The sequence below is a fragment of the Heliangelus exortis genome, chromosome Z (assembly GCF_036169615.1).
Source record: "Heliangelus exortis chromosome Z, bHelExo1.hap1, whole genome shotgun sequence".
NCBI lineage: Eukaryota > Metazoa > Chordata > Aves > Apodiformes > Trochilidae > Heliangelus > Heliangelus exortis.
In genome coordinates this window covers 63,385,415-63,411,479 of record NC_092454.1, presented here as the reverse complement: position 1 = coordinate 63,411,479, position 26,065 = coordinate 63,385,415, and the positions used below count along the sequence as shown (strand labels likewise).

The 26,065-nt window shown below is 42.1% G+C and overlaps 2 protein-coding genes across 2 annotated transcripts in view; one reads left to right on the top strand and one right to left on the bottom strand.

The window, feature by feature from the left end:
- Positions 1-2,662, top strand: part of LOC139789913 (atrial natriuretic peptide receptor 1-like) — a 30,264-nt gene extending 27,602 nt beyond the window's left edge. The window contains exon 22 of the mRNA XM_071731048.1: positions 466-2,662. Coding sequence (XP_071587149.1) covers positions 466-630 — 165 coding nt within the window. The 3' untranslated portion in view covers positions 631-2,662. The remainder of the gene's footprint in view (positions 1-465) is intronic.
- An 8,647-nt stretch (positions 2,663-11,309) lies between these two features.
- TMEM215 (transmembrane protein 215) lies at positions 11,310-12,731 on the bottom strand. Its single transcript, XM_071731030.1, has one exon. It carries the CDS (start codon positions 12,253-12,255, stop codon positions 11,539-11,541), a length of 717 nt encoding a protein of 238 aa, XP_071587131.1. The 5' UTR covers positions 12,256-12,731; the 3' UTR covers positions 11,310-11,538.
- Between the last annotated feature and the right edge of the window lie 13,334 nt (positions 12,732-26,065).

Sequence of the window (26,065 nt, the reverse complement as noted above, 5' to 3'; positions counted from 1 at the left end):
TGAATTTTAACCCACACAGTCCTCTATGTCTCAGACTCCTTGTGTTAGTTTTTACCATCCCAGAGGAGAGAAAGCTCAACTTTTAAACTTGGACCAATTCCATGGGCTTTTTCCTGGGACAAAACTGATAATTCAGAAATAAGGATTTCACCAAACTTGGAAGTATCGTGTGGCATATCACTTTGTCATAACTGCTTGAAATCAAAACAAGTAATTCAGAGGCATCATAAGTTCTCTAAGAGCAGAAACATACTGCTGGTCCCAGTTTTGCACAAGTCTTCAAATAATTATTTTAATCCACAGTGCCCTCACTATCATTTAAGGAGAAGTTTTATGTCTTAGCTTTGCTGTATGCAAAATGGCTGACAAGCACATCAGTATCCTTTGGGGACTTGTTTTGGGTCACAATAAGATTATGATACAAATGAAGGGTAGTATAACCTCATGACTCATTTTCTTCCTTAGGGGAAAGGAGACATGGTAACATATTGGCTCGAAGGTAAGAAAGCTTCTGCCACCCAGAAGGCAGCCCCGAGCATTCCTGCGACTCTTGAAGAACCCACCAGAGCTTCATTTAGTTTGTTACCAGGTGTCCTTCCCAGTGAATCTGTCTCAAGTTCTGCTTACTAGCCACTCCAGCATCCATTCTGCTTTCAGTCTGTTAGGTTATTCTGCTGAATTAGCATGTAAGAAAAGAGATAGTATGCCCCTTTGGGCCTTATGGATGATTTAGCTCAGACTTTATTCACAAGTATCTCTGTCCTACAAGTGGCAAACAATACAACACAGCAAAACCTCATCTTGAGGAATAATAGCAAGATTAGCCAACTAGCTGGGCAGAAGGTAGCTCCCAGTGTTACTTCTGTTGGGTGATTTCCTGCCAGCAGCTTCCATCACTTCAAAACCTGGACATTCCAGTCTGTAAACTGCCCCCCTGGGAAACAAGGAAACAGTGTATTGTTGCTTTTTAATCATTTGATAAAGCTTGTGGGTGTGATTGGTTTTGTGCTGCAAAAGGGAAAAATTACTTGCATACTGTTAGAAAGCAAGGCCCATGGAAAGAGAAGGATGAAGATGTGCAGTCATAGTGGATACAAATTGAAATGAGAATCTGTGCTGCTGGTTCTGTTTCATCTCCATTGCCCACAGCATAGTGATAATAATTAGGAAGAAAGTCCAAGGTTATTTCCATGGAGTCAACACTTCATGGTATCTGCCATCATGGTGCAGAGATCTAAAATTCTTTGGAGAGAAATGAAAGATATTGCATGCTGTTGTTAAACAGAAGAGGGTCTATCACAGCTGCTCTTGTCTTTGGCTGCTCTGGGATCTCTCTGAAAAACTTTTCTTAATTTTATGATATGTTATGGAGTTGCTTTGACTACAGTGGTGGTGTACCTACTATGGCTGGTAGCTGTGTGTCTGTGAAGTCAGGCAGTCCTCTGACTCACTGTAAAAATCAGGACACAGTTTAGAAAAGGTCATTCCTAACCAAGCATTTCCTGTAAAGAGAGACCAGTCACCAGCAATGCATTAGTCTGTTGATGGACATGGTTCTTGCTGGTGTTGACTTTCTTTAAAGACAATATATATACACAGTGGACTCTTTTTTGTTTGGTTTGGGTTTTTTTTGTTTTGCTTGTTTGTTTGTTTGGCAGTAAATGGCAGTAAATTAACTTGCAGGGCTAATCTCTTTTGAAGAGCTTAGAGTTCTGTTGAACTGATTCACAGAATTTGATAAATGAGTCACATCCGTTCCATCATAATGTGACCTGGACTGGCCAAAGCGAATTGGGAGAGGGTGAAAAGGAAGGATTGTGACTGACATAATACATTTAGTCCTCCTTATTCTGCTGAATTATCCTCTGGTACGTCCGCAATTCTAGGTACAAGTATAAAAAGCACATGTAGATGCAATTTATCTGATAGAAATTTATGTAGCTTAAACAAGCAGCTGATGAGATGTCCTTGTTGACATGTAGCTAGCGTACTTTGAATCCTGAGTATGTGCTTCTGTGGGAAGTAAAGTGCAGGTACCATTAGATTTTTCAGAGATGCCTAATAGAGGTAGAAAGATAAGTCCTTCTGAATAATGAAAGACTTATTTGAAATCCACGGAAAAACACAGAACATTCTGAGTGAAATTTTGTTTCACAAGTCTGTGGGAATACTGCCACTTGAATAAGACCAGCTCTCAGCAAGGGACATACACATAGCTGATCTTGTCACATGAGATCCCAGCATACATGCCAGCCAAATTTTAAAAATTCTTCTTCAAAAATATTGTCACATTCTTGAATTTCAAAATAGTACATGGTAAAATACAACTTATTTGTAGTCTTAGCAAAATAAACTTTGCAGTTATCAAGAACCTAGAGATGTCCTTTCATATAACCATTTCCTTTATCCAAATGCTATCTTACATTGTGAAATTCTCTGTTCTATTATAGTGCTGCATGATATATAACACAATTTACATTACGGTTTTAATGAGTTAGCATTTTTTACATTTTCATTAGAAAGGTCCATATCATAGGATCTCTTAGCAAATGTGAATGGGAAATCATGTTCTTTGTTATGTGTTCATCTTTATCAGTACTTCAGCTTTAACTCTTCTGCTTTATTTTAGCATTGTTTTTCCAATTAAAAGCTTTAAAATTAATGTCTTCTTATTTTAAAGTCTTCAAAAATTAGTGATGAGAGACCATTAGCAATCTTGCTGGATTGACAGCCTTCACCACTGACATGTACTTGGGTAATATTCAAATTCTGCTTAAGATAGTAGAGAGATTGTTACTGACCTCAAGAGACTTTGAGTCTGGTGGTTATCTAGAACAGAGGTTGAAGAGTAACAGTGTCAGCCTGCCCCCCCATTTCATTGTTATCTCTTGAGCAGAGCATCTCTAGAATAAGTAGCTTATTTTCTAAGGACCACTGAATCTGTATTATCTCTCCTGAGTCTTCAAACAGTAGTCCTTACTAATGAGATGATATGACTGTTTGTCCTCCAGAAGATAAAAGTAAAGGGTAATGAATGATATAGATGCAAATGGAACTGTCCTCAGTCAACTGGCAAGTACTTAAAATTTATCTCTGGCATTTTGACAGATGTAGTCAGTGGCTATAGTCATAGTTCATCATCAACTGCTGAAGTGATAGGCAAGTTTCAGGAACATCTCTCTTTGGTTACAAAGATTTTTACTAGAGGTTTCGATACAATGCATTCATCTTTGGAGACTGTATGACACACTAAATTCAGCAAAGGTGGTTAAAGCATAAAGCCTGTGAGATGTGCCTTTTACCATCTGAGAATGGCACAGTTGTGGAGATATTTTTTTTTTCTGCATTGTTTTGGCCAAACAGGTGTAGGTATGTATAAGAATATATGTATATATATATAAAATAGAGAGAATTATATATTATTATATATTTAGTGGTACACCTTGGCAGTGTTAAGTTTAATGAACAGCTGGACTTGATGATCTTAAAGGTCCTTTTCAACCTGAGTGATTATGTGATAAAATTCTGTAGTAAAACATGTCTGGCCGTAAGTATAAAGGTAGCAGGAGAAGTTACTGCCAATCAATGCCCAGCATAAGGACATGTAACTGTTCTTAACTTCTGTCTCATGTTTGCATTCTGCACCTCAGTTTTTGAACCCGTCAAGGGAACATAAGTGGTGCTCTGCACAGAATTCCATATACAAGGTGCAAATCAGAACACTGTCCCATATCGCCACTCTAAATCTATATCCTTCTGTGGGGTGGCACTTGAGACTGATGTTACTGCAAATTCATAAATGCAAGAGTCCTGTTACAGTTCCTGCTATTTCTCACTGTCCAGGAAATATAGCAAGGAAGCTTGTGGTTAGTGCTGAGCTGCTTACTAAAGTCCTGATGACCTTGGCAACGCAGGAAAGCATTTACCAGCTAGTAAGGCTGAAATATGATAACCAGCAAAGTGCTAATCTATGAGATGCTTTAAATCCACAAAAATTCACATCCCAGGTCGCAGAAATCACAGAGTATTAGGGGTTGGAAGGGACCTTGAGAGATCATCAAGTCCAAACCCCCTGCCAGAGCAGGACTGTGGAATTAGTGAGGGAATCTATCATGTCTTGTTTTCTAAAATGGCACTTTATACAAATAAATATGTGATGTGTTCCTGCTTTCCTTGGAGATCTATCCTCACCAAAAAATGGAAAAACAATTAGAATAATAGAGCTGAAGAAGGTTATATGTACTTTATAGGTCATTTCAGTTCTTCACTTGGTGGCCATTCATTGAATATGGTCATGAAAAATAATGTAGAGGATATTACTGCATTCATAATGTAATTTTATGGAAAGATTGTGGATTTTATTATTGTTTATTGCAGGTCCATCTAAGTACAGGTGAGCATGCAGGCAGGTACATTAAATAAATCACACAACACAAAAACTGACTTATGGAAGTCTTTAATTAGCTTCATAAACATTCACTACATTGTTTCACTTTTAATGTTGAGGAATAGACTGAACAACCACAATATTTTTTAAAAAGTCCAACAAGTAAAAAAAAATTGGTAATGTATTTTCAGGTGAAAAACTTTCTAGATTTTATTCTAACAACTGGCACTGAAAAAAGACTGGGTTTACGACCAAAAAGTTAGTCTTTATCCCCTGGATTAGGTAGCAAACATCTTTTATTTAGCTTGTTATCAATATGTGCAGAGGGTCTCCAGTTCCATGGTTCTTTTTGAATAAACAGAAAAGTTACTTGCTTCTTCCTACAGTAAAACCAGAAAAAATAATTCATTTAAAGAAAAGTAGAATAAAAACCAGATGTTCTTTGTGTGAGGGCATAATATGAATGTTGAGCCTGACTCTGCAGTCAGAGGATGCAGGGTCTCTTGAAGATCTGTTTGTCAGGAAAAGATTGGCATGAGGCTCCCTGGCATGTTGAACATCCCTCTCTCCCACTGCACTCAGTCCCAAATGTTAATAGCCCTTCCATCTGAATTGACCTCAATTGTAAGAGTCTTTGGTTTTTTAAGAGTGTCTTTCTTGGGCTGTCCTTTCAGACAAGTAGAAAGACACAGCTATGCAATATTATTCTGATTACTCTCCAGCTGGCTACCATCTGCTTTTCAACTAATGAATACTCTGTCCTGCTAATTCCTGACTGGATTTTTACCAACTTTACACCAGTCAGTGTAAAAAAATTGGATTGTAACATTATCATATTCTACACTGGAATTAAAAAATAAAATAATTTGCAATCCAGTGTTCTCTCCAAAGAAAACAGGAGAAAAATTCCCTCTCCTCCTAGTTTAAAATTTTCTAAAATGCACTTTATGATGTAGTTTTAAAACAACCAGTTTGAAATATGAGGTGGAGTTTTGTAGAATTTGTGTGGGAACCCTAGTGACCAAAAACTTACAATAACTTACAATAACTTACAATAACTTACAATACTAACAATAACTTACAAAAACTTACAATACTAACAATAACTTACAAAAACTTACAAAACATACAATAAACTTATATAGTGTCCTGTAGCATAGTAAGCACAGTTCTCTGGTTCAGACAGGGAACAAAGCTACCTGTATTTGTACCTCACCTTTCCACTGCACTAGGTCTCAAAAGCACATGCAGCCTTTTTAGAACTAACTTCTAGTGCTGGATTTAACAGTTTTCATAAAGTACTAAGACTGTCCTTGAAGGTTCATGTGAAATTTTTATTGTTAAAACTTCATGAAATTTGCCTGGCTTTCAATGGTAATAGAAAAGGTACTCCCTAGCCAGTGAATGCCAAATATGATGCTGATGTAGTAGCAACCTCACATTCACGTGTGCACAACTGCTAAGGATTATCACTGCATTTATGTTCAAATTCAGTGGTGTGAAAATAAGTGGTTTGATGAGATCTGGGAGTGCATCAGCATTCCTGGCATCAGATCTGTACCACATACCCATTTTTTTTTCTGTAGCTCTTCAGTCTTGCCTGCAGGAAGTAAAACACTCTCTGTCTCTATCTGGAGATCCTATTCAGGGTATGCTATCAATGAAATGCTACACATATGGGAAAATGCACTAAACATATTGTGTATGTGACCAGAATATAACACAGTTCATCTAACAAAGTAATGAAATATTTTCCATGAAGCCTTTTAGGTGTCTTTTGCTTTCATGAATTAGACGTCTTGTTTTTTGTCCTGCCTCACTAGAACAAAGTGCACAGACAGATATTTTAAATTTAACTCTTTTCTACTCCTTAAGTAATGAAGCTGTAGGTTGAAAAAATACTACTGCTCAATTTGTCAGAATTGTCCAAGGGTTCAAGGCTTTTCGCAAAGTTTTGGGTAAATGCTGAATGCAAACCACTGCAAAATTTAAGTCTGCTATTTGTAATAAAGCCAGGTTTTCACAGGGGTTAGGATGAAACAGTCTTGGAACATTTAAACTCACTATCTCCTTTTGGGAGAACTGTGTGTCCTTAAAGACCCGCAACAGAGTCCTTCTCAGAAAAATTCTCTTTTTCTAAGGGATGGTAGGAATTTTAACTTACAACAATAAGTTGAGGAAGGAAATTTGGGTAAGGTGTTGGAAAGACCAGACTCTGAGGAGATCTCAAATGAATGAATTGCCATGGTGCATTCTATGACCTCCTCTTGCAAACAAATTTGTAATGTGTATATACTAACACATGCTACAGTGCTTGCAAGTAAAAACAATAAGCATAAACACTTCTTTGTGCATCTGACAACAGAATAGTCCATGCAACTAATCCATGCAACTGTTCTCAGCAGAAAAAAACCCTGTGGTTTAAAAAACCTTGCCAGGTAAAGGCATACAGGGTCTGGAATTCCTCCACTGAGATGACTGATAAATTAATGGTAAAAATAATTGGTGAAAGTTTGCCAGAGCACACTTCAAGTGAATTCTTGATCTGATTTTTGTGTTTATTTCTAAAGACCAGGCACAAAAGGACCCATAGTACCAGAATACTATGGTTATACCAAAGTAACAAACCTTCCAACTGTCATTCCTGTAAGGATTGTACGTTCAGACTGGCTGCAGAGTAGGAAGAGTCTCAGCACAAGCTGCTTTTCAGCTGATGCCCCATTCTCTGTGTTCCAAATGTGTCAAGAAAATTCCTTCTGTCTACAATTTGAGAAAGTCTACAAGATTTAGTGTGATTGATACTAGAAACTTACACAGAAACCTTTCAAGATCCATAAAATCTCCCATGTCAGCACTGCATTCTCTGGCAGTATGGCCTTACTGGCAGCATGTTGAGATTCAGGTTTCTGAGTGCAGATTGTGCTCTGCACATAAATAGATCAGTTCATAAATGCTCATGGAAATGGGGCTGGGAGTGCCTTTGAGGCCTGAGTCACCCACCTCTAACCTATATCTCTACAGCACCTTCAGTGTGAAAGATATTACACAGAAATGCAAAATCCCAGGCCTGTGCTGCAAGGGCTGACAATGTAGTTGGATGCCTCAGCATAACAGCTTACATGGGATGGATGATGCAGGGTCAGATTCTACCACCCCAGTCAAGAGCAGGGGCTGACTCTGCTAACAGCCTGGTATGTACCAGGAGAAATCCTAGGAGGGGTCATAGTGGCTATTACTCTGCTGCTTACAACATCATAAATAGTTACTGGGCCAGGACTGTGGAGAAGTTGGATCAGAGGGGGAGGAACTGCCTGTGAAAGAACACATCTCTGCAGAATGCAGATCACGAATACACTGCTGCTCCTGAGGGACATACAACCTGAGCACTCTCATCTCATCACTTCCAGGCAGAAAGAACCAGACATTGTTCAGTGCTCCAAAAGAACAAACTGCACACTGACTAAAACTCACTATTTTTTGTTAAAGGCTTTGCGATGGTCAGCTGTAAAAATGCTATTTGTGGCAATCGAAATTTAAACAAAGCAACAGAAAATGATCCTGTGTATGTTTGATCTGTGTATCACATTTCCTAAAAGAAGGAAAACTTCACTAGCGCTAGGACAAATGCTAGTCTAAAAATAAATACTATATATTAGGAAACTTCTCTGAATGTCCAAATCCCTGGATTTCTTTAAATGTAATACATACCCTGCTACTCATACTGTATGGCCAAGGAATATATGGCCATTTACTTGTAAGAAACTCCACATTAACCCCACTGAGCTCCACTGCAGCTGTATGCATTGTTTGGAGAATAGCACTGAGAAGTGGAATTCTGACCCAAAGGTGTTTTAAAGGTAGCAAGAACCTCTCATGTTTGGTTCATGGTTTAGAATCACACCCCAAGCTGTAGTAACCAGAAGCCAAATTCAGGCCCAGGACTAGAAGGTGTCTCTGAAACACAATGTGATTATTGCTGCTTGTTCCAAAATCAGCAGCACTGGTGTGACAAATTCTAGTGGCCATCAGAAAAGGCCATATGAGCTGAATGAAAATAAAGCCCTGGTAATTCTCTGGCCTGGGGATGGTATCTTCATGAAAACCTTGAAGATGCTGTCATACTGTCTTTCATAAACTAAGCAGTAGATTTATACTGGCTAAACTATATTGTATGAAAGAAAGGCTCACTTTATTAAGACAAAACAACAAAAACCCCAAACAAACAAATAAACAAACAAAAAAAACCAACCAAAAAAACTCAAAAAAAAGCCCCCCAGAAACCTCTCCAAAAAGAAGCAAACTGTCAAAAGCCAAACTCAAAACCCCAAACATAAAAACCAATTAATTTTTAAGTGGACAAAGCTATAATTCTTATTTTTAAAGTGGCCAAATCAATCGATTTCCCTTCCTTATCTACTAAACTAGCAGAAAAGAAAGGAAAAATCATAGAGAAAGATATTTTAGAGGCAGTACTAATATAGTTCTCTAACTTCAAATTCTCACACAGTCAATGAAAACCTTTAGTGGATTATGGTGGATTAGCCTAGAAAAATTGCTTAAACTTGTATTTTGTTATGAAATCTTACCTCAGCTAAATGAACAGAGGAAGGACATTGCCAGCAAATGTCGCATCTCCACCTTATTGTAAATTTTCACTTCCATTAAATGTTGCTTTAATACAAATATTCTCTTGTTTTTACACTAAGAATGGAATAACCCACATGACTCAGACCTGTGTGGCTGTATCTCAAATTATATATATTTACCATTTCGTTTGTCACTAGAGTCTGCTGTCTTGCCTTGTAAAACCCCATATAACTTTTGACAGAGAACATCTAATCCTAGGCAAAATGGAAAACATTGACCTCTTCAATATATATTTGCAGAACTGTACAAATCTAGGTTCCCACTGGGCTGGTGTTTTGCTATTATGCAAGGCAAGCTGTCGCTCACAACCCTGGCAAAGGCAGTATGCAGCTACCTGGTACCCTGTTTTCTCATGGTGGGTCTGATCTTCAGTGAGCCTGAGCACCCATGGGCACACACTGAGACCCTTGCCTGCTTCCCTGGGGAACAGAAGACCCCGTTCCTCAGCTTGCTCATCAGCACCATTTTAGCTGTTGGCTTCAGAGGTCATGAAATGAGACCCCAGTGCCATCAAAGAGCTGCTCTGTACTTTGCAGAGTAACATCCTGCAGTACTAAGCCTTCAGGACAAAATCTGCCTGAAAAAAAAAATAAATGCTTTCATGTGGAAATGGGAGTTGAACCTGTCAAGAAGAAAGTTGGGTTTTGTGGAATTCCTTTGCTCAGTAGGTAAAACTCGGGCTGTACAGAATGTTCTGTTGCTGCATGCCAGAGCAGCAAAGCTGCCTGTAACCAGCTATTGAGGCTTTACCTGACTTAAACTAGTTAAGTGTCTTTTTAACTGATTCTAACAGCATCCTGATGCCCCATCAAAGCCTGGCCAAAGTGCTAACATCTTGCTAGGTCTGAAAGAAACCAAACTATGTTACATAAAAAATTACATTTCCTCCTGAGAACTTCTTCAGAGATAGGTTTTCTGTAACAATTTGACATAATTTTCCAAACAAATGAACTACTGAACACATAAAGTTTTAATTCACTTTCCAAACAATTTCTTGGGCAGCAAAGAATGGCTCATTTCACTGGAAAATTCTTTGCCACTTTCTACATACCATCTCAGAATGCTACAGAAGTAAGGCTATTTTTCTTCTTTCCTGCCCTAGTAATTCAATACATTTGTTTGGTACAACTAATGGCTGACAAAATATAGCTAAGAACAGTTATTAGGGCTTCTGCCACAGAACATTTTGGAGTTGTGAGAGCTGAGTTAAAAGAACTGGGACTTTGTATGATCCTAGCAAATTATGCTTCAGTAACATTACCTTAAGAGCTTAATCCTTCAAGTAGGAACTTAGCATGCACATCACATCCCTGTTACCTGCACAGTAGAGGCCAGGTATTATTTTTATACATAGCATGGAACATGCAATTTACTGTTGGACAGAATAGCCAGGATTTGCAGTCCTGTATGTAAGCTGAAGGCTGCTATTTGGAATGATTAATCCTCATTATCCCCTTTGTATTTACCTTGCTATTTATCCATAAATTATGAACAAAAATATATCAACTGGGTCCCCTGTTTCCTTCCTCCCAGCAAAACATGGCTTTGAGACCCCTGAGTGGACTGTAACCATTCATCAGTTGTAGAGAAACATCTGGCATTTTAGAAAAGGCACATGAAAATGACATTTTCAGAAGAGTCAGATCCCAGCTCCAAATACAACCCATATAAGTCTATTCCCTAAGCAAATTTAGAAGTACTGAAAAGTATTTTTAAGACCTGAGTCCACTGACATCTGCTCTTAGTCTCTGCAAGAAATGTGTCATGATCATGTTGTAATCTCCTTGTCAAGTATGCCTGTAATATCCTAAAGTGTTAGAAACATTCCAGTGAATTCAATGCCAGTGGAGAATTAAGTTGAAACCTGTGCCTTGCATGCTATTGATGATGGATTAGCCTTTGAAAACTCTCTTGAGACTACCTGACTCCTAGGAGAGTTTCAGAAGAGTTCACAGGGTTACAACATTAATTTTTTGTAGCAAAGGAAAATAAAATGCTGGCAGAAAGAAGGAAAAGAGAGAAATAACTTCTACGTTCCCTAACATCAGCCAGCTACTGGAGTGTGTGCTGACAACTCTCAGTCCCGCCTAAATTGAATATTACTAAGACCCATTCAGCTTCAGAGCACCACATTCTTTCCTACAGGCAACTCCAGTTTTGATTCAGCTCTTGATCTCAGCTGACAGCCACTGCTGCCCTCCTGCCAGTGTGTCTGTGGGCTTGGGTACAATATGCAGCAGGAAAGCAAGAAGAAAAGGGAGAAAATAAAATGTGATTTCTTTTTTTCCCAAAATTAAGCATTGAATTCTTTAACCTTTAAACATGCTTGTTTACTTACAGAAAGAATATTTCAGGCACAAAAGGTTTCAGTATCAGTCACACACCAGGTTAAATTGTAATAGTATCAGGATTGTCCCATGCAGTGCAGTCAGCTAAATTATCCCCTATCAAGACGTTGCAATTGCAGGTTTTGTACACATACACATATATTAAGTATGCACTGTTCACACTATGGTCTCCTGGTCTGAGGTGACTTCAGTAGGGTTTATGTAACAACAGTATTTGTCATAAGGGGTATTCTCATTGTAAGAGCAGACAATGATACTCTCTTTAGGAGGAACAAAACTGTTGTCTTCGGAGTCAGGGGAAGTACTGCTGTCCTTGGTGGGAGAAGAGCTCTTCTCCAAGGCACTGAATATGGATCTGTCTGCTACAAACACATTCCCGGGCATCTCTGGGTAACAGCTCTCCAGGTATCTCAGCATCTCCTCCTGCTCCACCTTTCTGATAAGGCTCTTGGACTCTCCCGTGGTAGGGGTGGTAGTGGTGGTGCAGATGGACACAGAGTCCTCACCTCGCAGCACTCTTCCACCCTTCTGGTACACTTTCTTGGACAGCTCGTCACAACTCCCTTTGCCAGACTCTAAGTCCGAGGGGGTCCGCAGCAGCTCCATGACATCCCGGTCTCTGACTTGCTTGCAGCCTGGACGCTTGCTCTTGGGCCATTTGGTGCAGCCATCTGTCTTTCTGGTGAGGGCGATAGCAGCAATGCCCGGCAGGCAGATGGCTGGCCCGATGGCCAGGAGCGGGATGTTCCCCAAAGTCTCCCCCTTGATGCCAGACACGGTGAACATGAAGCCGAACACCAGGAAGACGCTGACCAGAGCCACCACCAGCCCCGTCCGAGGGTTGATGTCGTCGGGTCTCATGGTCCGCGCCATCCTTTTGGTGTACAAGGCACCACTCTCTTTGATAGAAAAGGCTTCTCGGGACAGGGGACGGATGTTCCCCAGAAAGCGCCTTAAGTTTCCCGGACAATGAAGCGTGGAAATCCCCGACGGCCCGCACTGCTCGGCTTCCCCTCGGCAGAGCCCCAGGCAGGGCCGGGGCAATAGCCGGGGCAGAAGCCGGGGCAGAAGCCGCGGCCGTCTAGGGGCCGGGGGAGGAGCCGTGGTAGGAGCCGTGGTAGGAGCCGTCTTGCTTCTTTCTCTGTCTCCCGATCCGCTCTGAGCTGTGCTCCGCCGGTAGCTTTGTAAAGGCAGGACCGGCCCCCCCGCCGCGGCCCCGCCCGCCCTCCCCCCGTGACAGCCGTGGGCGCGGGGGTGGGGGCTCAAACCCTGCTGAAGGGGGGCAAAGGAGGGGGGAGAGAGAGCCAGGCGGGAATTAGCGGCCGCATGGACTCTGCCCTTCCTCCTCCTCCTCCTCCTCCTCCTCCTCCTCCTCCTCCTCCATCTCCTCTTCCTCCTTCTCTTCGGGCAGCCCCGGCAGAGCCCGCGGCAGCCGTGAGTACGTGCACTGCCCACGGGGCTGGGGGGAGGCGGCACGGGGGGAGGTCACAGCACGGCGGGACGGGGAGGATTGCGGGGTCGTCTCCCCTGATGTCTACTGCGGGAAGCTCCCCTTCCACCGGCGGAGGGGACCGGCGGTCTGGGAAGCCCTTGCCGGAGCCCCCGCTAGGGCCCTTCCCCGAGGTACATTCCTGGGACAGCCGGAGGTTCGAACCCTGCGCCCAGAGAACCCTGCCCTCCAGGACCCTACCCAGGTGGGCTGGGATGCACGGGGTAAACCTCCGGACAGAGAGCAGGTACAGAATCATGAGTCATTTTGGTTGGAAAAGACCTTTAAGATCATCAGCCCTAACAGTTAATTCAGCACTGCCAAGTCCATCACTAAACCATGTCCTTAAGCACCACATCTACACGGCTTTTAAATTCCTACAGGGATGGTGGCTTCACCGCTTACCTGGGCAGCCCACTCCAGGTCCTGACAACCTTTTTGCTACAATTTTTTTTTCCTAATATCCAATCTAAACTTTCTCGGGAGCTGTTTCCTCTCATATTCGTTGTTATTTGAGAGACCAATGCCCACCTTGTTCCAACCTCGTTTCATGTTGCTGTGGATAGCAATAAGGTGTCTGCTCATCCTTTTCTTCATGCTAAAATCCCCAGTTCCCTTAGATGCTCTGATCCTGAGTTAGGTGCAAGAGCAGAACAAAGCTTTTGGGGTTGCTGTGCTGCTGGTGTGTTCCATCATTACCATGTGCCCAAGACCCTAGGAATGAATCTAGCTGTTGGGATGCACCTGGCAAGGTTTCCCTCAGTGTCTAAGGCCCACCATAAATCACAGGTGATGGTACTCAGTCTGTGTGTTTTGATGTGCATAGGTAATTCAAAGTTACTCCAACCTTCTGAATGAAAACAGAAGGACCTGAAATGTATGGGAATGTGGAAAGGCAGAAGGAGCCTTTGAACAGCAGCATTCTCAGTCAGCTTTCTTCAACATTTAATATGTCGGTGACATAAAGGACCTAGTGCTTTCACCTGGGGCAGAAGTACTGGGAGATAAAAATGAGTGATATAGGGAAGTGTGGGGAAAAAATAAACAAACAAACAAAAAACAAAAAAACCCAAAAAAACTAAACCAAAAGTTTAGTTCAGAATGTTCAGAACTAAACTGTGAAACAGTTGTTTTGGTCAGTTTTCCCATTAACACAATTGCTTTTCCTCATACTTGAAATTTGGAAAGCTCAAAGAAGCCATTTTAGAGAACACCCAAACACCCCTCATCTTCCAGCCATGAAAAGGCCAGGTTTTTGTTTGTCTTTTCAAAGCTGAGAACATGCTCTCATTAACATGCACAGCTCCCGCCTTACAGAACCCTTCCATTCTGCATGAATGAGGTGTCAAGTTCATGCCTTTCCTGTCTCTTAATTGAAGGAAGAGTAAGTCTGGGAGCAGAAGTACTCATACTGGGGACAGGTGTTTAAGTTGGTGTCAGTGGCTTCATTTTGAGATTAAGTGGTCATTGCTTAAACTTCTCCTCCAGAAGGCTGCCCAGTAAAATCCATGTTGAATCTTTCACCCACTACCAAGTGGGCTGAAGCAGGAATAATTTGGACTCTGTCCTGAATACCCCATTTTGACTGAAGGTATTAAAAATCAAAACCTGTCAGAATCCAGCATAACTTCTGTGTTGTCCCTGTGCAGGATTTAGCTGGGTGAGCAATGATTGTAGCTTCTTGACTAGTATTTTCTGGAATGAGAATCTGCTGCATATTTTCATCTGCTGTTATTCAGATCCACAGCTTTTATGTCCTCACATTAGTATGAATAATGCCTTTTTTACTCCTCTGGTAAATTCTGGATGAAGGGAAATTACTGACCTCCAGCCAGTCTGACCCACATAGCTAAAATGTTACAAAGGTTGTGTTACGAGCAGGGTTATGTTGATAAATAATGCTATGAAGAGCACTGTTATTGCTCCCTAATCTTCCTACATCCCCCTTGTATATTTGAATAGTCTTTAGATTTCCTTTGAGGTTAGAAATTGGTCTTTTGCTGAAAAACAAACTGTTTTGCTCAGGAATAGCAATTAGCTGTAGTTGTAGTCATCAACAGTCCTTCAGAGAAAGGAAAACTGCATCAGCAGATGACAAAAATGTAAATATCATTAGTGGCATTGGTGGAGGGAGAAAAGTACTGTAAGAACTGCAGTACATGTCAGAAGATCTACAGAAATAAAAATGGCCCTTCAAAAATTTAAGTGACAGGGTTACTGAGATGAAAAAGAGAACATCTGCTTTGGAATGGAAAGCTGTTAGTGGTCAGAAGAATACATACAGAAATTTCAGGACAAGGGTGGAACTGAATGCCTCCATTTTGTCCCTTTGTCAAAGGTTTCCAAGGCTAACCATATGAAGATTATGTGCTTCCTGGGGGGGATTGAAAAGAGAAACCAAATGACGCAATTGTTAAAATTGACTTTCTAAGTTAGAAATCAAGAGATCAGAAAGTACCCACTTACACAATTGAGAAACAATGTAAATGGTTGATTTTTCTGTCCTGTTCATAACTAGAGAAAAAAATTACTCCATTGAGGTGAAGCGTGTTTCTGTTGTGGTGCCTTACAGAAAAGGTTTGGATAAGCTAGCTTTATGACTGAAACTGAGAGTATTCATTGAGCAGATGATGATGGTGATTAAAGATCTTGTATTGCTATAACCCATAGCTTAGACTGTTCATTCAAAGCATAACTGGGGCTGAATTTAGGGAAAAATGTGTTCCTAAGTTACACTGTGATTTTGCCATCTCTTTTAAGATAAATTATTTGGAATAATGTCTGGGAGAGACTTCTGGAAAGATCTAGGATTCATTAAGAGAAGACTGTGGATGGATATCCTTTACCAGGGCAGGCAGAATGCAGATGCTGGGCACAGGTCATGGATCATGTGTAAATAGGTGTATTAAATGGTAAGGTAGTAATTTCAGTTTGTTGACCAGCATTTCCTCTATATACTGAATTAGATACAAAATCCTTTTCCTGTCCTACAGAAGATCTTAGTGTAACAGGTATCTGGGTAATATATGTTATCTTCTCACTGCTTGAAGTTCATAACTGAAAGTAGTGGCCACTACTTGGTAAAGTATGTAAGTATTACTCAGGCTGGAAGCCACTAGAGAGGTGTCATGTACCCCAGCTCCTTCTGACCACCATGCAGAAGCTGGAGAACTCTTGAGATAGAGCTGACTTCAAGTTGCAAATAAAGATTTAGAATAAAGAGCCAAATCAAAGTGCAGCGACTATTGTACTGTTCATTTTGTGAAACATTGTGAGTGCTTTCTTTATAATCTTGATTTATCAAATGTAGAATATATACATTAGAGTGCCCCCCAAATGAGTGAGACACTATTGAGCATTAGATAGGAACTTCAACATGTCAAACTTCTGAGAGTCTTCAGCAGCCCTGGTGTCATGTAGTGGTCCTTGCCCAGTGCATGTATAGGAATAACTTGTCCTTCCAAAAGGCTTGGATTCCTCAGATAATGTAGACTGACTCCATCTTCTTTTTATCTCCACTACTTTTAGCTCTTGACACCTCAACAATGCAGGAGTCCTCTGCTGTGCAGTTGCTGACTGTTGTATTGATGCTAAAATACCAAGAATCAGCCAATCTGGGTTGTTACTGTTTCTACTTGAAATACTGTTTTAGCTTTTCTTAAATACTGTAGAACAACTGGAACAGCTATATAGATAAGCAACTTTAGAGATTCCATGTGATTTCTGGTTTTATGTGGATTTGATGGTACAGATGAGATGAGAAAGGAATGGACCAAGATGGTTGCGGTGAAAAGGGTACCATCTGCATGACATGAGATAAATTTTCCTGGTGCTTCTTTCTTAGATCTTTCTCTGAATCTTTTGTTTTTCAGATCTGAATGTCTACTTAAGTCAGTGGATTTGTATTAAAGTAAAGCCTTTCTTTGACCAGGCAGTACTGTATAATCAGTGGAAAAGGGAGACGTCTGGTCAATGGAGTTTTGAATTTACACATTACAACTGGCTATCTTATCTGTATCATCTCACCCATAACTTACCAAGACTACGGTGCAATTTAGTACATCACAGTTCCTTCCAGAACTTGATACTATGTCTGAGTTTGGGATCATTTAAGTTCTACCTATAATTTTGATGTGAAACTTGTTTTGTTTACAGGTTCTGCCTGGGTTGGGATGCTCAAGTTTCAAGCTTTTATAGCAATGTTCTTTGCACACATTTGAGGCACCCCATTAGCCTGAGTGGTTTCCTGCCATTCTGCTCAGGTACTTCATAGGTACTCAACAGCTGCATCTCAGAGTTCTTCCAATTTGCTATCTGTGGCAAGTGCTTCTTACTGAATGACACATCCATCTTCAAGTCTTTAACAATGTGTTGTCTTGGCCACAGACACAAAAGAAAATACTTACCAGTTTCTTTGTGCTATGAAAATATTTGTTGCGATTCTCATACATCTCAATTTACAGGCTATTTTTTGCTCATTTGAAAAAATCTTGTTGTTCATCCAGCTTCACAAACCAAATTGACCTTATGTATATATATACAGAGACTATGTAGTCATGCCCTATAAGCCCTCCAGCCCTCTCTGCGGCTCTGAAAGCTCCACACGTTGTCGTCTTTTCATGTCCTTGAGCACAAAAAGTTCACCTGAGGGAGGAATTTTGGACCCTGCCTATTCACTGAAGTGCTCAGGTCTTGAGCTTTGCAGGCAATTGTTTGTACTTGACTGATGCTTGCTGTCTGATTGGCCATGGTTCAGATGTTGAAGGACTCTGCTGATGAGAGAGTCTGATTGACAAACAAGTAGCAAAAGAGAAGCAGCAGATGCTTCAAGGGCTTGTGCTTTGCCACGGAAGCCATCACACGAGGAGCACTCATGTCTTGCACCAGTCTTGAGGGGACTTCTGGGATTTCAGCAGGGTTGCTGTGCAACAGGTACAGGCTGTTGTCTGAGTCACAACATCAGACAGCAAGTTTGCACCACTGGAGCAAAATCCTGCCCATATAATTCAGTGGAAACTTTGTTTACCTGCATCATTATGCAGTTGTGCTTTCATTCTGGTGTGCTTTTATCCCCTGAAGGCTGTTTCTGACTAAATATACATTATTTCTTCCGTCTAGAAAGATGCAATAATCTCAGGGGAGTCACCCACAAATGCTGTGTGCTATGCATAATGGTGAACAGTAAATATCTTGCTGTATTCCAAAGAACACAGCAAACTGAAGCCCACACTTTCTAAAAAGATTCTTGAATTAGAGACTCTTGTCTGTGGAGAGGGAAGTAAATAACTGATGTCAGGTTGTCTTGACCCAGCTGCAAAAGAAGCTGATGATTTGGGATGTGCTGAAACACCTTGAAAACAGCGTTAAGTGTAATCTTGTTGAAATGACCATATATTAGGGCACTTGAAATGACAGATTCTCTCTGTGAAGCTTGCTGACACTCTTCCTGTGTGTTTAGGAAAGGTTAGTAAAAAAACAAGGGCACTAATCAAGAGTACCAGGAATTCAAGTTACTTGCAGGCTCTGGAACTTGCCAAGCCAATTAACTTTAATCAAATGAAAATGTTGATGAAAATCATAAAGCCCCTAGTCTAAAACTCATTTAAACAGTGCAAATATATCTTTTTAAAGATACTGCATGCTGTGGATATGAAAGGAACAGTGAAATCTTTGTCATAACAACCCTGACTGCCTGCCCTCTGATTACTTTGTGCTAGATTTGCCCCTTTGCTGAGATGGAGCAGCTACTCTTGGAAGCCATTTCCAGGCATATGAATGGCAAGACAATAATCAGAAGCAGTCAGCATGGATTCACTATGTCATGCTTGACCAACCTCATAACCTTTTACAACTTAATTACTGGCCTGGTAGATAGGGGGAGAATGGTAGATACTGTCTACCTGGGCTTCAGGAGGGCCTTTGACACTGTCTCCCATAAGATCCTCACAGGCAAGCTGTTGATGTACAGGCTAGATGAGAAGGCAGTGAGGTGGACTGAAAACTGGCTGAATGGGCAGACTCAAAGGGTGTTGATCAGTGGCACAACATCAGGTTGGAAGGCAGTGACAAACAGTGTACCCCAGGGATCAGTACTGGGTCCTTCCACATTTTCAGCAATGATCTGGATGGTGAGGTAGAGTACACCCCCAGGAGCTTTGTGATGACACAAAACTGGAAGGAGTAACTGGTAACAGAGGGTGATGCTGCAGACCTCAGCAGAGTAGAGAAATGGGGTGAGTGGAACCTGATAAATTTCAGCAAAGGGAGGTGCAAAGATCTGCACCTGGGGAGAAACAGCCCCAGGTACCAATACGTGTGCTGCAGGCTGCCCAGCTGGAAAGTAGAAGGCAGAAAAGGACCTAAAGGTCCTGGTGAACACCAGGTGGAACATGACCAAGCCCCTGTGGCAAAGAAGGCAATGGTATCCTGGGATGCATTAGGGGTGCTGGCAACTGGTTGGGGGAGGTGATTCTTGTGCTCTGCTCAGAGCTTGTGAGGACACATCTGAAGTTTTATGTTCAGTTCTGGGCTCCTCAGTGCAGTGGGGACATGGGCATACTGGAGAGAGCCCATTGAAGCATCATAAAGATGATTCAGACACAGAAGGGGCTGGCAGAGCTGAGGCTATTCAGCTGTGAGAAGGCTCAGGTAGCTCATCAAGATCCTATACTATGTATTACAGATATATAATGTATACAGTACATAACACATGCATATTATATACCACAAAATATATAATATAAATTATAATATATGTATTATGAATTATAAATACTTGCAGGAAGGGTGCAAAGAGTACAGATCAAGTGTCTTTCCAGTGATGTCCTGGGCCAGAACAAGAGTCAGTGGGCACACATTGAAACATAGGATGTTCCCTCTGAAGTTCAGGAAACACTCTTCTTCATGGAGGTGTTGAAGTACTGGCACAGGTTGTCCAGGCTTCCAAACTGAGCTGCTGGAGGCTGCCTGCAGACGAAATGCTCTTTGAGTTTGCACCCACTGGTGTCAGCTGTGAGGAGTTAGTCTGGAGAAAAGGGGGCCTAGGGGAGACCTTATCACCCTCCACAACCACCTGAAGGAGGTTGGAGCCAAGTGTATGTGGTTCTCTTCTTGCAAGGAAGAGGTGACAGAACAAGAGCAAATGGCCTCAAGTTGCTCCTGGGGAGATTTAGATTGTGTATTAGGAAAAATTGATTTACTGAAAGGGTTGTCAGGCACTGGCACAGGCTGCCCAGGGAAATGGTGGAGTTACTATCCCTGATGGGATAGTATCCTTTAAAAGCTATATGGATGTGGTGCTTAGGGACATGGTTAGTGGTGGACTTGACAGTGGGGATTAACTGTTGGGCTTGATCTTCAAAGTCTTCTCTGAGCAAAAAAAATCCTATGATTCTATGAGTTTTGGAGAAAGGAGGGAGGATTTTTTTTTTTTTTTTCTTTTTTCTTTTTTTTTTTTTTTCAAGATGTTGTTATTTCCTTCTGGATAAGGTACCAAAGGGATGGAAAGGTGCAATAATCATAAGGTCTCTTGTGGTGGAGTGGGGAAAAAATCAGGAAATGTTCCATTATTCAAAATAAAATGCCTACACACCGCCATGACCCTTGTATACCACCTCTTGTCTTAGACAAAATCAATAAAAATCAAGAGCTGACTTGTATATACCCCACTCATAAGAGCCTTTGTTGCCTCAATCATGGGTAAATGTGTATCTGATTGACCCTAGTGCCCTGCTGACTAATTGGGCAGTTATGGGTGCATCTTCATGGATTTTAATATCTCTTTTTATGGACTCAATGCCTTTTCCTCAGGGTGCATCCACAGTATCAATCAACTAACTAAGCCATTGCAGATGGTGAGGTGATGATGATGATGAGCTCATCATGGCACTGCCCTGTGTGGAGAAGCAGTATTTAAAGCCAGGTTAATGTGTTTGTTGGGCTTTGTGAATCCAATAAAAAGGCATAAAATACAATGGAGTGTTTACTAGATGAGGAGATGTGTAACTGCAAAAGGTGAAGGATGGCAATGGGGGAGAACTTTGCCAGTGTTACACACATTCAAGTGTAGCAGGCTCTTCTTGTAATTCAAAAGCATTCAATCCAGGGAGAAGCTGTTAGAAGTTCTTACTGCTGTGTGCTGGGACTGACTGTAATGCTTATAGCTGGTAAGAACCTTGGATGCTAATATCAAATGGTTCCTGATTGCCAGCGTGGGTGTAAATACATTGCTAATTCACTGTCTTTCTGTAGAACAGGCCTGTATCTCTGAAGAAACAGGGAAGGATGCTGTAAAAACAGCTACATATGTTGTGGAGGAGGAGCACAGCACAGGAAGGTCTTCAGCCAGCCCTTGGGTGTGAGAGTTTGGTGCAAACCAAACCTCTGAACACAAGCTGAAAGCAGTCAGACCTTGTCCCCTGCCCACTGTTGCATCCCTCTGCCTAATGCAGAGGCAGCCCAGACCACCCAGGTTAGCTCCCTTTGGACAAAAATGTTTCTTGCCATCCCCCACTGATGGGCTTAACCTTGACTGGGTTTGAAGGGCCCCAGTGAATATTTAACCCAGTGCATTTAGAAGTGCTGACCCTTTCCAGGCCATCACAAGCCATAATGCTGGGGAGGCCTCATCTCTATATCCAGCATCAGATGTGGGGTGCCTTGTGTCCCCTGGTGACACAAAGAAGGATCCTGGGCCATGTGTCAGGCTCCCTTCTTACCCTGCAGGCAGCTGTGAGGTATTGTGCAATGCACATGTGCAGAGTTCTTTAATCCTCTTCCACTGAAGAATACATCTTTCATCATCTATCATCTGTCATCTTGGCTTGATGCTAGCGGAGGCATGGTAACAGAAATTTTATAACAGGATTTTTTGTCTTTTCTGCAAAGCACAGGCCTTTTCTACAGACTTGGGGCCCCCAGCTTACTGCACATGTGGACACTGTGTTGTCAGCTCCCAAGACGTAGATTCTTTCTGTTCAGGAAGCAACCCTTGGTTGAAGCCACAGGAATGTGAGCAGAAAAGACTCCTCATCTTGCTCATCCCAGAGGCTTGGCTTGGATACCTCCTCAACCCACCTTCCTATGGAGAGTGAGCACAGGTCAGCCCAGGACTCTTGGCAGCTGCTTCTACAGTCTCTGGAAAGGCTCAAGCAGCCACTGGTGTACACTGAGAAATACCTTCTGCTTTGACAGGAAGCTGCAGTGTGGGAAGATGAGTAATTAATTAGCCTTGTGCTGCCACAAGCATTTCCAGTCCCAGCTGACAACAGACTAATTAAGAACCTCCCTGTGGTGTCTATTTTAGATAACCATTTACTTTGGTACAAATTAGCAAAGGCTTTTCTAATGGTTTATTTCACAGGTGACTCATTAGATTAATTTATGGGGCAAATAGCGGGAACTTGAATAGACATTTTGAGTTTCTAGCCACCAAAGGCCCCGGTGATTTTGCTGAAGAATGCTCTAATTTTATCAGGGCAAAACACTTGCTTCCTTCTCATTTTTTTGTGTCATGTCATTTGTTCTGAGACATTACCTTAGCTCAGGTCCAGAGGCTTCGAAAACTGAAGGTGACCTTGTAAGTGCTGGATCCTAGGAACAGATTAATCTCCTGGCACCATCTTAGGTGCATTGTCCAGCAAAATCATTTGATATCCTTGCAGATGGAGCACCATGGGTCCTTCCTTTCCACATTAGGTTTCAAATATTAAGGTTGATTTTTGCCTTTAGGCAAAATTAAGTTTGCCCTTAGGATGCTGCAGGAGTCCTGGATGTAGTGTGGACCAGAGTGGGGACATAGGTTGCCAGCAAACCCAGAAGCAGCCTGGTTATCACTGCTTCAGGGTCTATCCCAAAGGGTTTACCTTTCCTTACTGCCTCTGCACTGCTTCACATTTACAAAGTATAGCTGTGAGGGTGAAATATAAATTTGACCTTGAATCAAGAGTAAGTGGATGATGGCAGAGACAGCAGGTTGGACCTTATGTGGCAAGGGATTGTGCAGGTAGGGAAGGGAACTGGGGCTTCAAGAGGAGAGAGAGAAACATGAGCTGGAAGATCTTAGTGGGGGGAATAGGACAGCACACTGGCAGCAATGAAATTCACTGTGTGGTTTTCAGCCGGGCACAGTTCTCCAGGCAGCAGAGATCAGGTACTTCCATCAGCTCTAGAATTAATTGGGAAGGTCTCTTTGAAGTAAATGTTTAAGTATCTAATATATGTTCTTTTTCCTCTCTGGGAATACTAGCCAGTCTCTGTTTTCAGACACTGGTAGAAACAGATTAAAGCCTCAGAGATTAATTTCTCATCCACATTTACTTGTAATTGGGTTGTGGATTTGCATACAGAGCAATTTCATTGGAGAAATTGCTAAAGCTAGGGATGCTTCTCTAGAAGTCTGCTGCTCAAAGCCACCTGCTCACAGGTGTGCAGGTAATTCTTTCTTTTTGATGATAGGGAGCATTGTCATGCTTTATTTCCTAAAATGCTGCCCCAAAGTGGAATCCCTAGATTCTTGTCTAGGTTAAGTCGCAGGAAGTGAAAACTCATTAGTGTGATGTTCAATTTGCATTTCTCAGCACCTAATTTTGTGTAATTTTTTTTTCCTTACTGTCCCCCTACCCCCAGAAATTCTGCATGAGCGGAAATGGGAACATTTTCCTTGTTTCATGGCAACAGAGCTGTGCAGTGGACACTCCACAGAGCCACATGTATTGCCAGTTCGATTCCCTGCTGCAGGCTGGTGGTGTGAAAGCTTTTCCTTCACAGTCCTCTCTGACCCTCTTATGATGCAAGCAGCTGCAGTGAACAGTGGCTTTGTTTGATGTAGCTACCTGGTCTTCCCTTCCCAATCGTCAAAGCTGTTGATGGTTTCCTCCATGGATGGATGATGCTGGTGACCCAATTCCCAGGTCTGAAGGTGCTGCGGAGCACAGGGGAGCTGCAGAACCCAGTGGCTCTGTTGAAGCTGAGTGCTGACAGCTGGCAGGCAGCAAGCCTGGAACACAAATGCTTCTGAAATGCACACTGCACACTTTTCCCCAGCAGATGCTTCTGCCATAGCTGCGTGACAAAATGTGCTCTTGACTCACGAGGCCAGGCTCCTCACAGGTGTAAACTGGCTCAGCATGAGCAGCTTCAGTCTCTTCCCACCGAGGAGCTGTCCCTGCGTGCTCAGCCAGAAGCCTCAGAGGACCCCTGTAAGCAGTGGGAGCTTCTCAACCTTTTTTCTGAGGATTAGCTTTATGTATATTGATGCAGTTTTCCTCGTTCTCCTTTTCTGGATGATACTCTGAACATTTCATTATGGCCTCCTGAGGTCCCAGATGCTACTGTGGTAACTTGTACCTGGTGTGTTCCTCCCTCGGCTGAGCTCAGCCTGCAGGACTAGTAAATTCATCTACCAGTGGCACTGGTGTTAGCTGCTGGGTGTGGTTGGTGGATCTGCAATTGTCACTCCTTTCCAAACCATCATCTGGCTATTTTTCCTTTTTCAATATTAAATAGCTGTTTCTCAGAATATAGGGTGTTTTCCCATATGCTGCATATCCCCCCTCAGGATGTAAACTCATCTGTCCTTTGTGCTTTGGGGTGTTAGTGGGTAAGGTACTTGGGCATGTCACTATGCCTGAGAGTCTGTCTGGCCCCTGAAGGTGACCTGGTGTTTGCTGCTGGTTTTACGGAGGAGAAAATCTTTATGTGACCATGAATCTACACAAAGTCTTGTGGGTCAGCTAATGCTAAATTCCAAGTAGCCACAAACCCCTATGATACATATTTCTCTGCAGAAGCTTCCTCAGCCCCAGCAGAAACCCTGAACAGTGCATTGTACCTAATCATGCAGCTTTGTCATTTTTAGGATCTCCTCAAATATCTGCTTTTGATTGCTAGGTACTGTTTTGCCTTCAGTCCCAGGCAGTTGCATTCATTTTGTTTTGTATGCCTGAATCACTTCAGGGGCAAAACTGTCTCAGGGAGAGTGCAGTCTCCAGCTAAATACCCTGGAATCAGTCCATGAGGTAGGATCTGGAGAGGCAGGATCTGGAGAATATGATCATATTTCTCTAGTAGGGGTGCTGATTCCTATTGTAAATCCTTGTCCTAAATCCCACCCTGTCCTTCCTGAGGGAAGCCACCAGATGATGTGTTACCCTGTGGCTTGTGTCAGGGTTGTTGTCTTCAGCAGAGCAAGTATCTACTGGTATTCTAGCCTGCATTTGAGAGTCTTTTCCACAGCTCCTACTCAGCTGCTAGCTGCAGCACATGTAATTAGATGGTGGGACAAAGAATGGATAAAAGAAATGCTTAACATTTATTTGTCAGATCTATCCACTGTGATCAAAGGCTGTGTCCTTATCCCATTGAATTTATTGGACGTTTTGCTAATAACCTCAGGAAACCAGGATCTGACTATCCCTGATTTGTGGCAAGACTGTTATAGCTTCAAGAGAAATTAAATCACTTCCCCTACTCCTTGGGTGGTGAAAAAAATGCTTCCTCTTTGGATGATGCCTGTTCTCACAACTGGCAATTATCTGAGGCAGTAGCTGGTGTAGCATGTGTCAGAGGAGTGTGGTGTAGCAATTTCTCTCATCAGCATATATTTAATCCTGAGTCTGGAAGATGGCTCACACTAGACAGAGCTGAGCTAAGGTTACTGCCATGTTCATAGCTGCACATTTCTAGTCTGTGTGAGTACTGGTGCTGCAGAACCTGGCTTTGACTTTCCATTTCTTTTTATTCTTTTCTAGCGGACTTGGTAAAGAAAGGGGTGTTGAAAAGGTTTCTGTGTCTTCCCCTAAGATTTATGTTTCTGAAATGTGTCTCAAATGTACTTTGGGAAAAGTAATGACATTCAGCACTATGACTGCACTAACAGAACAAATACATCACTGGTGGCAGAGCTTTCTCCCTTCATGTTAGCACTCATTTTGTTCTGGTATTCCTGAAATGCCTTTTAACACTATGTCTCTTTAAGTGAGCTGAGATGGTCCCTTGTGTGAATGTTAGGATTAGGAAGAAAGCACTAAGCCTCTTATGGGTGCAAAGCTGTGCCTGTGTTTAGACTCATTCCATCACCCTCTGTGGCATTTGAGCTGATTCCTCTTTTTATGCCCATCACCTTCTCATTTCCTTTGGCTGGGATCCCTGTTTCTTTTTGCTGACATGTTTGGAGGGCAGGCAATTCCCTGGTTG